Source organism: Odocoileus virginianus, chromosome 6 (genome assembly GCF_023699985.2).
Source record: "Odocoileus virginianus isolate 20LAN1187 ecotype Illinois chromosome 6, Ovbor_1.2, whole genome shotgun sequence".
NCBI classification, from domain to species: domain Eukaryota; kingdom Metazoa; phylum Chordata; class Mammalia; order Artiodactyla; family Cervidae; genus Odocoileus; species Odocoileus virginianus.
This window is the reverse complement of record NC_069679.1, coordinates 71,699,428-71,713,282: the sequence shown is the minus strand read 5'-3', so window position 1 is coordinate 71,713,282 and position 13,855 is coordinate 71,699,428. Positions and strand designations below refer to the sequence as shown.

The following is a 13,855-nucleotide window of genomic DNA, read 5'->3' as shown; positions in this document are numbered from 1 at the left end:
AAAAGGAAAAACAAAAAAGCCAGTTATACATGTAAGAAAAGCAATCACCAGCATCTCCCAAAAAGGTAAATGGAAAAAAAAGGTTTTTCTCTACCAATAAGCATTTACTTTACTTATACATGTCTTGAATAATGATTTCCTAAGGAAACCACATGTTTGTTATAAAGAATATAGTCATTCAGACAAATTAGTTATATAATCACCTAATACTTAGTACAGAGTATCTCACTTACCCTCTCCCCAAGAACCTCACAATCTTAACATTTACTGAGCCCTTATTACATATGACACTGAAATATTAAATGAGAATACATGTATAGCATTTTAATATAGTTATCCGGGATACAGTAAACAAAATGAACACTCTCATTCCCAAGGGACACAAGACTACTGAATGAATAAAAGGTCCTTTCCCTTTGGCACATCAGACGATCTTTTCTTTACATCTGTGTCTCCTCTGCTGCCTGCAGAGGGTGAGGGTGGGGAGGGAGGTGTGGCGGCGGGGTTCAGGACGGCAGGGACACACGCGTACCTGGGGTCAATGCCAATGTATGGCAAAAACCATCACGATGTTGTGAAGTAGCTAACCTCCAATTAAAATAAATAAAAATCACTTGGATTCAAATCCCACTTCTCCCTCCTACCAGTTACGTGCTCTTGGTTGGGATACTTAATTACAGTGAGCCTCAGTCCTCCTATCTGTAAAACGGAGATACAGCAGCTGTCATACCGGTTCTACTACGGGAACTAAGAGAGACAGTGTGTACAAAGTGCTCTGAAGAGTGCTTAGTACAAAGAGTACCTAACACAAACCAGAAACTTGATTTTTCTGAAAAATTACCCTGCATTTCTCAGTGATGACAAAAAAAAAGAACTTAAATCAGATGTCCACGAGCTAGACTTAACCTATAATTTTAAAATACCACGCTGCAGGAATTCCCTTGAGGTCCAGGGGATAGAGGACTCCTTGTTCCTACTGCCAAGGGTGTGGGTTCAAACCCTGGAGTCCCACAACCAAAGAAAAACAACTTTGCTGCAATACTAACATGGAATTGTACCCTGGACATAATATAGTTATTTGCACAAAAATGCAGCCCAAGTTCATTAGCTTATGTAAAATGAGTGAAGGTACAGTCTGAGAAAGTCAGATTGCTAATAAGAACAAGATATTATTTGAACTGAATATTCAATCTCATTTATTCAAGAAATATTTAGACGGTCCATGAGCTATCACCAGAAGGAGCTGACAACACTAACCCAACTGGTTTCCTCCCACTGTGATCAACAATGAAATAGAAAATAGTTAAAAACAACGTTAAGTGATTAAATGGTAGTTTAATTATACTCCAAAAATCAAACTATTTCAACAGATCAAAATAGTGACATATGTCATCTTCACCAGCAGTAATTATATCCCTGCCAAGGCAAACCAGAACACTGATTTTTTTTTTCTTATTGGCTCACATCTTTTGCATCTTAGTTCCCCAACCAGAGACAACCTGGGCTCTTGAGAGTCAAACTGTGGAGTCCTAACTACTAGACTGCCAGGGAATTCCCTGATTTTTTTTTAAATTCCATACCTCACGAGTAACTACAAAGCCCTCTCTTTACCCGAAGGACAAAGATAAAGAAAGGCTGGAAGGTCAAGAACATTCTATCCCTAAGGATCTATTCACATTTCTTTCATCTGAGGCTCAGCACTACAAAACCAAAAGCTCTTCACAATGTTCCCCCCAGGAATTTTAAATAGATACATTAGGCTAGCTAGGCAACAGAAAATTAATGTTATCTGGCTTTAGACATCATGAAGTGCTTGAACACATAATATCTTGACTTTAGAGCTCCTTTTGGTTAGGCAACCCCCTATGTCACTCCCTGACAACTTTAATTGCAGCTCAAAATAAAAGTTTCCCTGATCATCTATCATCTCGTATCATGCTTGACGTTTCTTCCTCTCTGGCTCTTCTTCCCATTACTACCTTCCCACTCAACCCTTTAGATTCTATTTCACTTTATGCTAACCATCCTCAACAGTTAAGATTTTTCATCTCCTTACCTTAACTGAAAACCTGATGTGACCCCTGAACACCCTGACAGTCTTGTGGCCTTCTGAGGAAGTTCCTCACTTTCAAGGCTTTAAGTCTCCACAACAGAGGGAAAGCTGCTAGATCTTCACTGGTTCTCTCCTTGTAAACAGTATCTCCATTGAGGTTCACAAGACCTCACTATACCACCCCTTCACTCCCAACAGCAGCTGTCTAGGAAATATTTAGTCTTGCATCCACATTAAATGAGCACTACGGCAGCTGGTTCTTGCATCTCTCTCCAATTCCAGTCCCAGCATGCAGTGATTTCAAATTCTGTGTGTTATAACCCAGCTTAAAGTTTGTTGATATTCTAAACAATGACATCAGCTCTGCCCCAGAAACTCCCATGGCCATACTCTGCACCTTGCCATTATCTGGACCAATTCACCACTTGTATCCTTTAAACTACCACCAACCCAACAGACACCTGATCAACTAACAAAAGAGTTACACAATCTTCAAGCCTCAGTTTATATGGTAATTTCTGTGATGATTTCTCCAACTACCTAACAGCTCTATCTCCTCTGCCTCCATTATTTTTTTTTGTCATTATTTTTTTTACATACACCCATTATATTAAATATGCTGTAGTATAGATATTGGTATACCTGTTTCCCTGCTAGTTCTTTAAGGGTAGGTATTCCATCTTTTTGTGCTTTTAAGCACACTGCTCTGCCAAGTTAACACTTAATAAATATTCTCTAAATGTATGAATAGATTCAGAATTTATATTTATACACACAAATACTAAAGACAGGTGAAGGAAGAGACTGATAAAAAAGAAAACTTTAACTCTACTGATGTCTAATGATACTGTGAATACCTTTAACCTCTTAATGCATACTCAAATTTTAATTCAGTCCTTGAAAGAGTCTAGAACCAATACAGGTAGAAATTCAATCAAACTCAGAGGAGCAAGTTTGATTATACTAATCTTAAATTAAAATATAAATAACAGTAAATTTTCTCTTACCATGGCAACATCGTCTAAAATGCTCTGAGGTGAACTATGAGCCATAACCTAATAGAAAAAAAAATTAATGTCAATTTGAAAATAAAACATTAACAATACAGTAAAAAGATTTTTTAATGTATCCTCAAAATAGTATGAAAACTTGTGACTGAAGAATTCTATAAATTTCTAAATTCCCAGAATCTCCCTCTTTTCAATGAAAGTTTGACACCAAAACCTAAGATCTTTATCACTACATATCTGTCTTCTAATTCAAACCTAGACTTACAAATGTTTATGCTACAATAACTACAAGTGGAAAAGATAATTTGCTATTCCTGATGTTAAAGGAACAATAATGAGAGAAAATAGCACTTCCTTAAAATGCAATTAGCTATTCCTTTGTAGAAATATAGTGCTTCTACAGTAACTATCTTATTAAAGATAAGACTGGGCCTTTAGAGGACAATAAAAGGATGACTATCTTCTGGTGGTCAAGAGCATGACTTTTACAGACTTGGCTCTGCTGCTTATTATATAACCACGGTCAAGACACAATCTCTCCCCAAGTCTCAATTTCTTCATGTACTGAATGGGGACAATGTTAGAAACTTACACTTCCTATGGTTGTTGGGAGGTTTAAAAAAGATAAAGTTTTGGAAAATGCTTAACAAAGGACTTGCCAGGAAAGAAGCCTTGCACACAATAATCAGACAGTTAACACCACTATTATGCTATGAAGGACACGATTTTGCTTCTTTTCCAAAGAATGGATGACTGACAAAAAACTGAGACAAGTGACTGTCTCCACTAAACCTCAACTGTACTTCAGCAACATTCAACATTAAGACAAGAAGTTGGTGATAGGGCATTCTCAGGGTAAGGAGAGAGCAAAATTGGTAGTAGCCAGCAATTCTGTCTCCTTTGACCCTCTGAAATGAAAGTACTCGGTGTGGGGTCTCAAATTGAATAGAGGGGTACACTTAAGTAGCCATAAAAATTGTAATTAAAACTAAATTATCAATGACTAGGCCAGACAAAAAATTCAATTTAGAAAGTCTCTAACATTTTAAAGTATGTAACAAATATTGGAGGTGGAAAACATAAAAGACTAACCTTAGAACAAACAAAATCAACTAACGTAGCTTCTTCTTCACCTATGTATTCTATGATTTTTTTATTAATCCATGGTCTAATTCGTCGTTCCATCAATATCTGTAAAATAAAGCATGGACACTAAGTTGAAGAGCTTTTTATTACACTACTTAAAAAGCCTATATAATCTCTTAATTTTTCTTAAAGCTAAAATATAGAGGAGCAAGATCATTCACAAGTTGAAGTAAAACAAGTATGTATCAAGATACAATTATTTGCTTCTAATTTATAAAGACTTCAAGCACCACTAAGACTTTTCACAATAACGTGTTATCACTGACTGAGCTTCAAGACTCTGCACTTCCCTGGTGGCTCAGCTGGTAAAGAATCCGCCTGCAATGCAGGAGACCTGGGTTCAATCCCTGGGTTGGGAAGATCCCCTGGAGGAGGGAATGGAAAAACACTCCAGTATTCTTGCCTGGACAATCCCCATAGACAGAGGAGCCTGGCGGGCTGCAGTCTATAGGGTCACAAAGGGTGGACCATGACAGAGTGACTAAGCACAGCACATGTCAAGGTTCTAGCCACATTATCACCCTACTTAAACTGAGTTTATGTGCTGTATTCAGAACCAAGAACTTGCAATAAAATGATGAGATACAATTTGCTACTCACAGAATCCACAATAGACCAATCCAGGGGATAGGCAAACAGCTCCGGCTTGGCTGTGGGGATTTTCTCAATGAGACTTTTAATGTGCTTGCGCTTTTCTTCCGTGTTTACAGTGCCTTTGGCAGCATTCTTATCATCTTCACCATAATCCAAGGGAACCAGTTTCCTCTTCCGGGGTACATCATCACTGTCTTCATCCTCAAATTTGTTAAAGACACTATCTACCGGGAGCTTCTTTCTTTTCACAGAATTAGGTTGACCAGGACTATTGGAAGCACCTATAGTAAAAACACTGTATTAGCATGGCAACTTAATCTTCAAATGTTACATTATACAACCCACCATCCCTCAAATGCAGTGTAAAAGTACTTCCACAAATCTCAGAGAAAGATCCCAACTGTAAAAAATAACTCACTACTCACAAGTGCTAGAAAATTTAACTTTTCACTTCTTCTCAGAACTCGAGGCAGCTGCAGATATAGGAGCACTAGTAGAACTATGAAAACAATTGTGAGCTAGAAAGGCATTTTTAAATAATCCTTTTCTATCTACCTACCAAGCAGCGCATATTTACTTTTTCCTTAAGGCAAAACTGAGGTAGCTGTAAGGGGGTGGGGAAATGAAGGAAAAAAAAATGCTAACATACCCAGTTTAAGACTTAGTCCTATTTTTGGCCTATGCTCTTCAGGTTGTTGTTGATCTGGTGAATTTTCGTGAGGAATAATAATACCACAGGGAGACTCATCCCCAGGAGTGTTGGGAGTTGCATTGCCACTGGCAGAGGAGACGGATGGGGCAGAACTGATGGGCCTCAGAGTTGGTTTGAGACAAGGTTTTTGCTCTGGCTCCTCTTCTTCTTCCATGGGTTCCTCACGTTTTTCTTCTTTTTCTTGCTTTTCTTCTTCCTCTTCCTCAGATTCTGGTTCTTGCTTTATCTGTGGTTGTCTGCGCCTCTCAGCCTCTTGTTCCATCTAAAAACCGAGAAAATAACCTGGTTAACTGAAACAAACCCAACTGTCTTCAATTCAACCACCTCTATGTTTTATTTACATTTCACAAAACCTCTATTTTTCTTTTTCACTAGGAATAAAACACTGCCTCCTTCTATAATCAGAATCTGTAAATCTACAACATATATTACGTACTCTGCAAAATGTTTTTTTTTTTGTTTTTTTTTTTTAGTATTTCACATATTAGCATTCTTCAATGGCTTATATCCACTTTTCAGAGAAAACAGAGGTTAACTGCTAATAGTCAGCTAATTCAAAGTGAAAAAGTCTTTTTATATTTTTATTAAAGAAATTATAATCACAAATTTTAGAATAGTACAGATAATACATAAGGGGCAACTCAAATCCTCAGCCTGGTCATATATAATCATTTTTTATTTCTTGATAATGGCTGAAGGTACATTCACAAATAGGAGAAGGAAGAAGAGGCACAGAGGGAGAATTCTGAAGTCAAAGTCCTATATCAAAATGAACACTCCCCCTGAAGCCACAAAATATAATAAAATATAACCATAAGAGTATTATAAAAACTTGGATGAATAGACTAGCAAGTTTTCTGAGCATGAAAACAAACAAAAACAGAAAAAACAAAAGTAAAAATATGTATCATGAATTACAAAAAAATTTAAAGTCTGTGTGTATGTATCATCATCTATCAACTCACAAAGGAAGTACAACGACCACTAAACAATCTGCATGGCATTCAAACTCACAGGTACTCAGAAAATTAAAACATAATAACATTCCTCAACCTAAATGATACAATGGTAAGGATTTAAAATACTAACAATACTGTCATGATGATGAGGGTACAGAACAAAAGACACATGGGCAGGGAGGGCTTCCCTGATGGTCCAGTGGTTAAGAATCTGCCTGCTAATGCAGGAGACATGAGTTCAATCCCTGGTTCAGAAACTAAGAACCCACATGCCAAGGGGCAACTAAGCCCATGTGACCTAGTGCCCAAGAGCCACAACGAGAAGTCTCCAAAACGAGAAAGCTGCACACCACAACTGAAGAGCAGCCCCCACTCACCACAACTACAGAAAACCCATCACAGCCATAGACAGACAAAAGATACATGGGCCAAAAACTGGAGAAATTCTGTGCAGATGATTACACCTGATGCAAAAGCACATCAGAAAACAAAACAGACTCACAGATATAGACAACAAGCTGGTGGCTGCCAGAGGGGATCAGGGAAAAATAGGTGAAGGGGATTAAGAGGTGCAAACTTTCAGTTATTAAAAAAACTTATGGGGAATGTAACATACACTATAAGGAATATAGTCAATACTGTTATAATAACAATATTGGTTTGGTGATAGATGGTTGCTTGGTTACTAAACATATCAATTCATAAAGTATATAAACGTCAAATTGCTAAACAGCTGAAACTAATATAATACTGTATGTGAACCATACGTCAATAAAAATTTAAAAAGAATAAAAAAGTACATTAGAAAACACCTTTATATTCCCATTTACAAAGCTTGTGTGTGTGCGTGTGTTGGGGGGGGTGTATGTATACATGTGTGAAAACATTTTTAAAATAACCAGACACTTAAAATGATTATAACTGACTGATAAGAAATCAGTTTTTCATTACTGGGTTTACGTTGTCTCAAGTTTCTATTTACTCATGTAAGTACCTAATTAACAGAAAAAATACTATTTCATTGTGAAAAGTAGAAGGGACATGTAAGAAGACAGGGTTTCTGTTAATAGCATAACTTTTTTTTTAAGTTGACATGAAGAATTTATAGTATTAAATTCATGATACACTAAGAGTAAAAACTTCTCTAATATGACACACTATTCTTAAAAGCAAGAATTGGTATGCCATATCCTACTACAGAGTTTTCCTTTTTCCCTTTTAAATGACAAGCTGTTCAGGAAAACATCTTTATTTTGGAATCAAAGTATTTAAGGTGGCAACAAGAGAACTACAAAAGTTACTGTCAGATAACATACAGGAAAGACAGGTTTGTAAATAAAGTTACATTAAAAGACATTCACTTAACAAGTAATACTTCACAGAAATAAAGGAATAAGACATACGGGAGATGTTGAAAATAATGCTGTAATCAACTAATACTGATTACTTGCATAATAAAGAAAAAGTACTAATATCTTCCCCCAAAGTAGCAAGATGCATGGAGAGTAAATATTTCCCTTATAAAGCAAACTCCATCATAGCTGGCTGGCTTAAAATGATGTGACAGTCTTAAAAGAACAGTGTTTCAGATGGTAACAGAATCTTACCCGCTGGAGCTCTGCATCTGGATCCGGGTGCCCTTCTGCCAGAAGGCGCTGCCTGATTTCCTCCAGCTCTTCCTTCTCTCTCTTCCTATCCCGTTCATCCGCTTCCATTTCCTTTTCCCTATCACGCAATCTTTTCTGAAGAGCACTTCCTCTGCAAAAGCATATCACAACAGGCCTTACTTAATACTCAAGGTCAGCAATTACTACACACAGTATCTCCAAAAGCAATTTCTTTCCATACTAAAAGCTGCATTCTAAGAGACTAGAGACTGTCTTAATGCTCTCTATCTGTAAAACATCCAAGACAGCATCCTCTCTACAGGTTAATGCTTAATAAGTAAGCACTGTGTTGTCACATATCACCGTGCCTCAGAATGAAGTCATTCTAAATGAGTTATCGAAAACAGGTTAAAAAAAAAAGTAGCTTTCTGAGGGAAGAATGCATTCCTTTTATACCTATTCCACAGGGAAGCTCTATAACACATAATTTTCTTGGATGCCAAATTGTGAAACATTAATACAAGGAGTAGTAATATCCCTAATAATAGTTTTGTGTGTTCAATTTACACTTAATCTTAACCAAAGGGCTGAGAAGCGATGTGTGTTCAATTTAAATCAGTTCCTCTCCTCCTGGGGGAAAAAAAAAAAATCACTGAAGGAAGCAGGGCATAACTGAGAGAAAGCAGAGGTTCTATTTAGCACTTTATTACATCTCAGAATATTGAAATAATGTACTGCTATTTTATGATTCAGTAATTTTATTTTGCATTTTCTACAAAGTCAAACCCTTGGCATTCTTTCAATATAAGGTGTCACTCCACTGTTTGGATTATTTTGGCTACAGTGTATTAAATTATACATATTAAATGCATTCACCACATGCCTAGATTCTTTCAGGAAAGTGAGAAGAAAAAAATCGAAACAATGCCCATAACCTTAGGGAAATAGTAGTTTGGAGTGGAGGGAACAGAGCAAAGCAAACAATTTCACCACAGTGCCGTAAGTGTTGGAAGAATGAGAGAAGTCAAAAAAAAAACCATGGGAACAGAGATGAGAAAAGACAGGCTTCAAAAATCTCACATCATGATAGTAAAGTAACTACTCAGATTACTACGTAGCACTCTAGAAATCCTTGAAGACAAAAATTTCTAGACCACCTTAGATAATCATGAAGGCATGTTAAAATTTGCTATAAAAACTGAAGCTCTTTAAAATGAATGAAGAAAAGTTCATCTGTTATAATACTATTATAAACTTCCTTCCAAAGAAGATCCATAAAATTGTTAATTCTTTTCCAACAGGCCCCAACCCCTGGAAAACAGCATTAACGACCACGGGGGTAATTACAAGACGAATTCAAAGATTTTTCTTTCTTACTCCACTGAGTGAACTTGCACCCTCTGGTGCAGAAAATACAGCTAATAATAAACTGATAGTGTGAGTTCATAAAGCAAGGGTCCTTTACCTGTAATATTTGGGATCATCTCTATCATCATCATAGTCTTCTAAGAATTCTTTTAGTCGTTTAGCTTCTTTTGCCTTTTAAGAAATGAAGGACAAAGTGTGGAAAATTAATATAAAAGCAGTTTAAATTACATCTCCCCCTTTCTTGGGAACAGATTTTTCTTATCCATACCACTTGAACTTTTTTAAATTCTCATAAACTTCATATATTAAATGTAAATAACATTAGATTTTTAAAATCTTTTATTCTTGAAAGCTAATCAGGGCTTCCCTCACAGTCCAGTGATTAAGAACCTGCCTTGCAATACACGGGACACAGGTTTGATCCCTGGTCCAGGAAGATCCCACATACTATGAAGCAACTAAGTCCATGCACAACAACAAAGACCCAGCACAGCCAAAACTAATTAAAAATAAGTAAAATCTTTTAAAAAAAGCAAATCAGATTTAGAACTTATCTATGAAATGGAAACCACAGTGTATGCTACAGTAAATTTTCTCTCTGTATTATAATCTTCATAGTAATTGTTTTCTAATGAAACCTGAGCACACCAAGAAACAAAACTAAAAGTTACCTTATTGAATGTGTTAACTGGACAAAATATTTTACACTTTCATTTATAGGTAGATGATAGTACAAGAAGTAGTTTTTATGAAATGAAGGATTAAAATTTTAAATCATGTTTATGTATCAATCTAAAGGTAATGCCAGACTGAGTACATAAAACATGAAAGTACAGAAATTTCTTGCTTTTATTTTTGGAATTTTAAATACAACTACTATTATATTTCACAGAAATATTACTTAATCATTATATATAGATATAAAAATATTTTAAAATTAGTATTAATAATCTACATCTCTACTATATTAACAACTTTTATGTGTGTGTGCTAAGTCGCTTCAGTCATGTCTGACTCTTTGCGACCCTATGGACGGTAGCCTGCCAACTCCTCTGTCTATGGGGATTCTCCAGGCAATACTGGAGTGGGTTGCCAAGCCTTCCTCCAGGCAATCTTCTCCACCCGGGATGGAACCCTAGTCTCTTACATCTCCTGCACTGGCAGGTGGGTTCTTTACCACTAGCGCCATCTGGGAAGCCCAACAATTATCTATATGAAAAGCAGATGTAGGTTCCTGTCTATAGTAAAACATTAATAATTTCATCCAGTTCAAATGTTATTGATACATCGCTGTAAAGACTACCCCCCCAATACACACACACACAAAACTTCCCCAATTTAACCATCTATTCATGACCAACTCCTTCCCACAGACAAAATTAATCACTTTTTCTGTACTCCACTCCTAGAATATTGTGAACACACTTTTATCATACCTCAAAACAGTCACACATGCAGTACAGTAACTACTTCATTTCTCTGACAATACTATCCAATTGTTCAAAGAGTACGAAGTATTAGTTATTCCTATACACCCAGGACCTAACACAATATCTGCCAAATGAATGCAAGTAGATTGCCAGGTAGTGATGACCATATTTACAAATATCTAAATAAAACACAGGAAGACCCATAAGGTATGTACTAAAATATTAACTTGTCACCCACCGCTCATGAGGAATACAAACTTTCACTTTTTATACTATATACTTCTGTTCCTTGAACATTTTTTAATCAACAAGTAACTATTGTCTAACTGGAGTTTTTTTTTTTTTAAAGCTTTCCAACAAAAAATTACTAATAGGAAAACTTTCTCTAGAAAGACAGGTTCAGATTTGCTTATAGGAAATGGAATCACTTCTTAAAGTAATTTTGTCTTTTACTATATTATTCTCTATTTCTAACCTAAGGGTTAAGAAGAAATTCTAGAATGGGAGCTACAATCCAGGGAAATCAAAATTACTTTAAATAACTAGGACTTCAAAAGATCTGCCATCCAGAAAGCCCATTCTATCTAACTGCTGTATGCACCCTTTTGGTTTCTTACAAAAATTCCATCTATGTCTCATGTTCAAAAGCTATTTGAAGAAGGTTCCTAACTTTAATGATGTTTTTGGGAGAATAGACTCCAAACTGGAGATAAAGAAACTTTCATGAATCTCTGGCAAAGACAGAACATATGGAACATACTATAGAAGCAAATACTATGATAAAATATATTATCTTTTTGTCATTTTACTTCATTAACCTATGCCAATTGCTTCACTATTAGTTTATCAAATAGTGTAAATGCAAAAAATAAGATTCATTATTATTATAATGTAGTTAAAAGGAAGAATACAGTAACATAAGGAAAAACAATAACTCATAAGTGCTATATACTGAAATCAGTAATTTTGATTTCTAAAAACAGATCTTCTCATAAGACTGTTTCCTTCGCCCAAATATACTACACTGATACAGATTATCAAAGCCTCTAAAACTCTCTTCAATTAAAAAATGCTGCAGATTCTTAATCAAAGAAAGTTCTATAAATCCTCATTTTATACATTATTCCATAACAGGTTTACTTTGACAATATGCCAAATGATAATTTAGTTTATAGGAAGCCAAAATATGAAAAACAGGAAGAAAGGGAGGCAAGAGGGAGACTCAAGAGGGAGGGGAAATATGTACACCAGTGGTTAATTCATGCTGATATATGACAGAAATCAAAACAATATTGTAAAGCAATTAAAAATTAATATTTTAAAAAAGAAAACTAGGAGGAAGAAACATTTTGGTGTACTGAAACTGTCTCAATTTCACTTGAAATACATAAAAATTATTTATATTGGAGCTCAGGTTTTTTTTGAGATGATACTTTTTAATTATAAAGTCACTTCTACTTAAATGATTTGATCTGATTTTTATCTGAAAAACCACTTATTTTTAACCAAGAAAATTACCATTTCTCTTCTTCTTTCTTCTTCTCTTTCAGCCTCTTTTTCATACTCCCGGGTTTTCTTTCGTTCTCTGATTTCCCAATTCTTAAGGCGCTAAAAAGAGAAATTGTCAAGTTTTAAAAATGTATATACAAAAGGTTCTAAAATTTTTGACTAACCTACTAAAGTACCAACTTTTATAAATAAAAGCATTCCCTTAATTTACCTCTTGATAGGCAGCCTCCTTCTCTCGGAGCTTTCTTTCAAGTTTTCTTCGTTCATATGCATCTTCTTCGTCTTCTTCTCGATCTCGCTTCTTGTCTTTCTCTCGCTCACGCTCCCGTTCCCTTTCTCTCTCTCTCTCTCGCTCACGCTCCCGCTCTCGTTCCCGTTCTCTCTCTCTTTCTCTTTCCCTCTCCCGTTCCCTTTCGCGATCTCTGCTCTTTTCTCTACATAAACAAAAGATTGTAAAAATATGTCAGTTTCCTTTGTGTTTTCTTTTAGAAACCAAAAGAAAGGAGAATATATAATATGAAATGATAGACAAACTCACAAGCCAGAATTTAGCATTTGGTTTCTGCAAAATTGTAAACTCCTCCATACAAGTCAGAAAGACACAGAATACAATCCTAGCCCCAAATTCTGCACTGCATTCTAAACTTGATGCTAATGCTTATCAGCATCTCAGAAAACAAACAAAAAAATCCTCAATAAGAAAAGTACTAAGGGCTGATGAACATGATACAAGATAGTCAACTTCAGTAGTGATCAAGCAAGTACAGACAATGGCAAAGGTGTGAAGCAAAGAACATTCCGGCATGCTGCATGCATAAACTAGAACTACAGCTGACTCCTGGAAGTAACACTGGTTTGAATTGTACAGGTCCACTTATATATGGGGGCTTCCCAGGTAGCTCAGAGTCTAAGAATCCACCTACCAATGCCACAATCACAGACGACTCGGGTTCTGTCCTTGGGCTGGCAAGTATTTTTGCTGGGATAATCCCAAGGACAAAGGAACCTGGTGGACTATAGTCCATGGAGTCACAAAGAATCACACACGACTGAGCAACTGAGCATGCACACATATTTATTCTCAGTCATAGGTACTACAGCGCTACACAATCTGAAGTGGGTCAAATCCATGGACAAAGAGCCACAGACACAAAAACCGTGTATGCGGATGGCCATCTGTAAGTTATACTCAGATTTCTGACTGCACAGAGTTGACACTCCTAACCCCAGCATTGTTCAACAGTTCAAAGTGTCCATCTTTCAGCACTAAGAAGTTATCATGCATTTAATTCAGAGGGATAAAACCAAACTGCAGATTTGTGATGCCACGGATTCTAAACAAATACATGTATATATGAAACAACATACCTCAGTAAAAGTATAAAACCATGATTTTATACATGTCAAATCTTAACAGTGGTTATTCAAGAGAATGATGGTTATTCCAGGGGAGGAAGGAATTTAATG

At 36.1% G+C, this 13,855-nt stretch overlaps 1 protein-coding gene across 2 annotated transcripts in view; it reads right to left on the bottom strand.

Annotated features, from left to right (window-relative positions):
- The window catches only part of RBM25 (RNA binding motif protein 25), a 53,270-nt gene that overhangs the window by 7,454 nt on the left and 31,961 nt on the right, over positions 1-13,855 (bottom strand). For both annotated transcript variants that reach the window (XM_020911186.2, XM_020911188.2), the window contains 8 exons: positions 12,600-12,822; positions 12,398-12,487; positions 9,547-9,620; positions 8,082-8,232; positions 5,453-5,777; positions 4,810-5,084; positions 4,156-4,254; positions 3,061-3,108 (listed from right to left, as the gene is read on the bottom strand). In XM_020911186.2, coding sequence (XP_020766845.1) covers positions 3,061-3,108; positions 4,156-4,254; positions 4,810-5,084; positions 5,453-5,777; positions 8,082-8,232; positions 9,547-9,620; positions 12,398-12,487; positions 12,600-12,822 — 1,285 coding nt within the window. The remainder of the gene's footprint in view (positions 1-3,060; positions 3,109-4,155; positions 4,255-4,809; positions 5,085-5,452; positions 5,778-8,081; positions 8,233-9,546; positions 9,621-12,397; positions 12,488-12,599; positions 12,823-13,855) is intronic.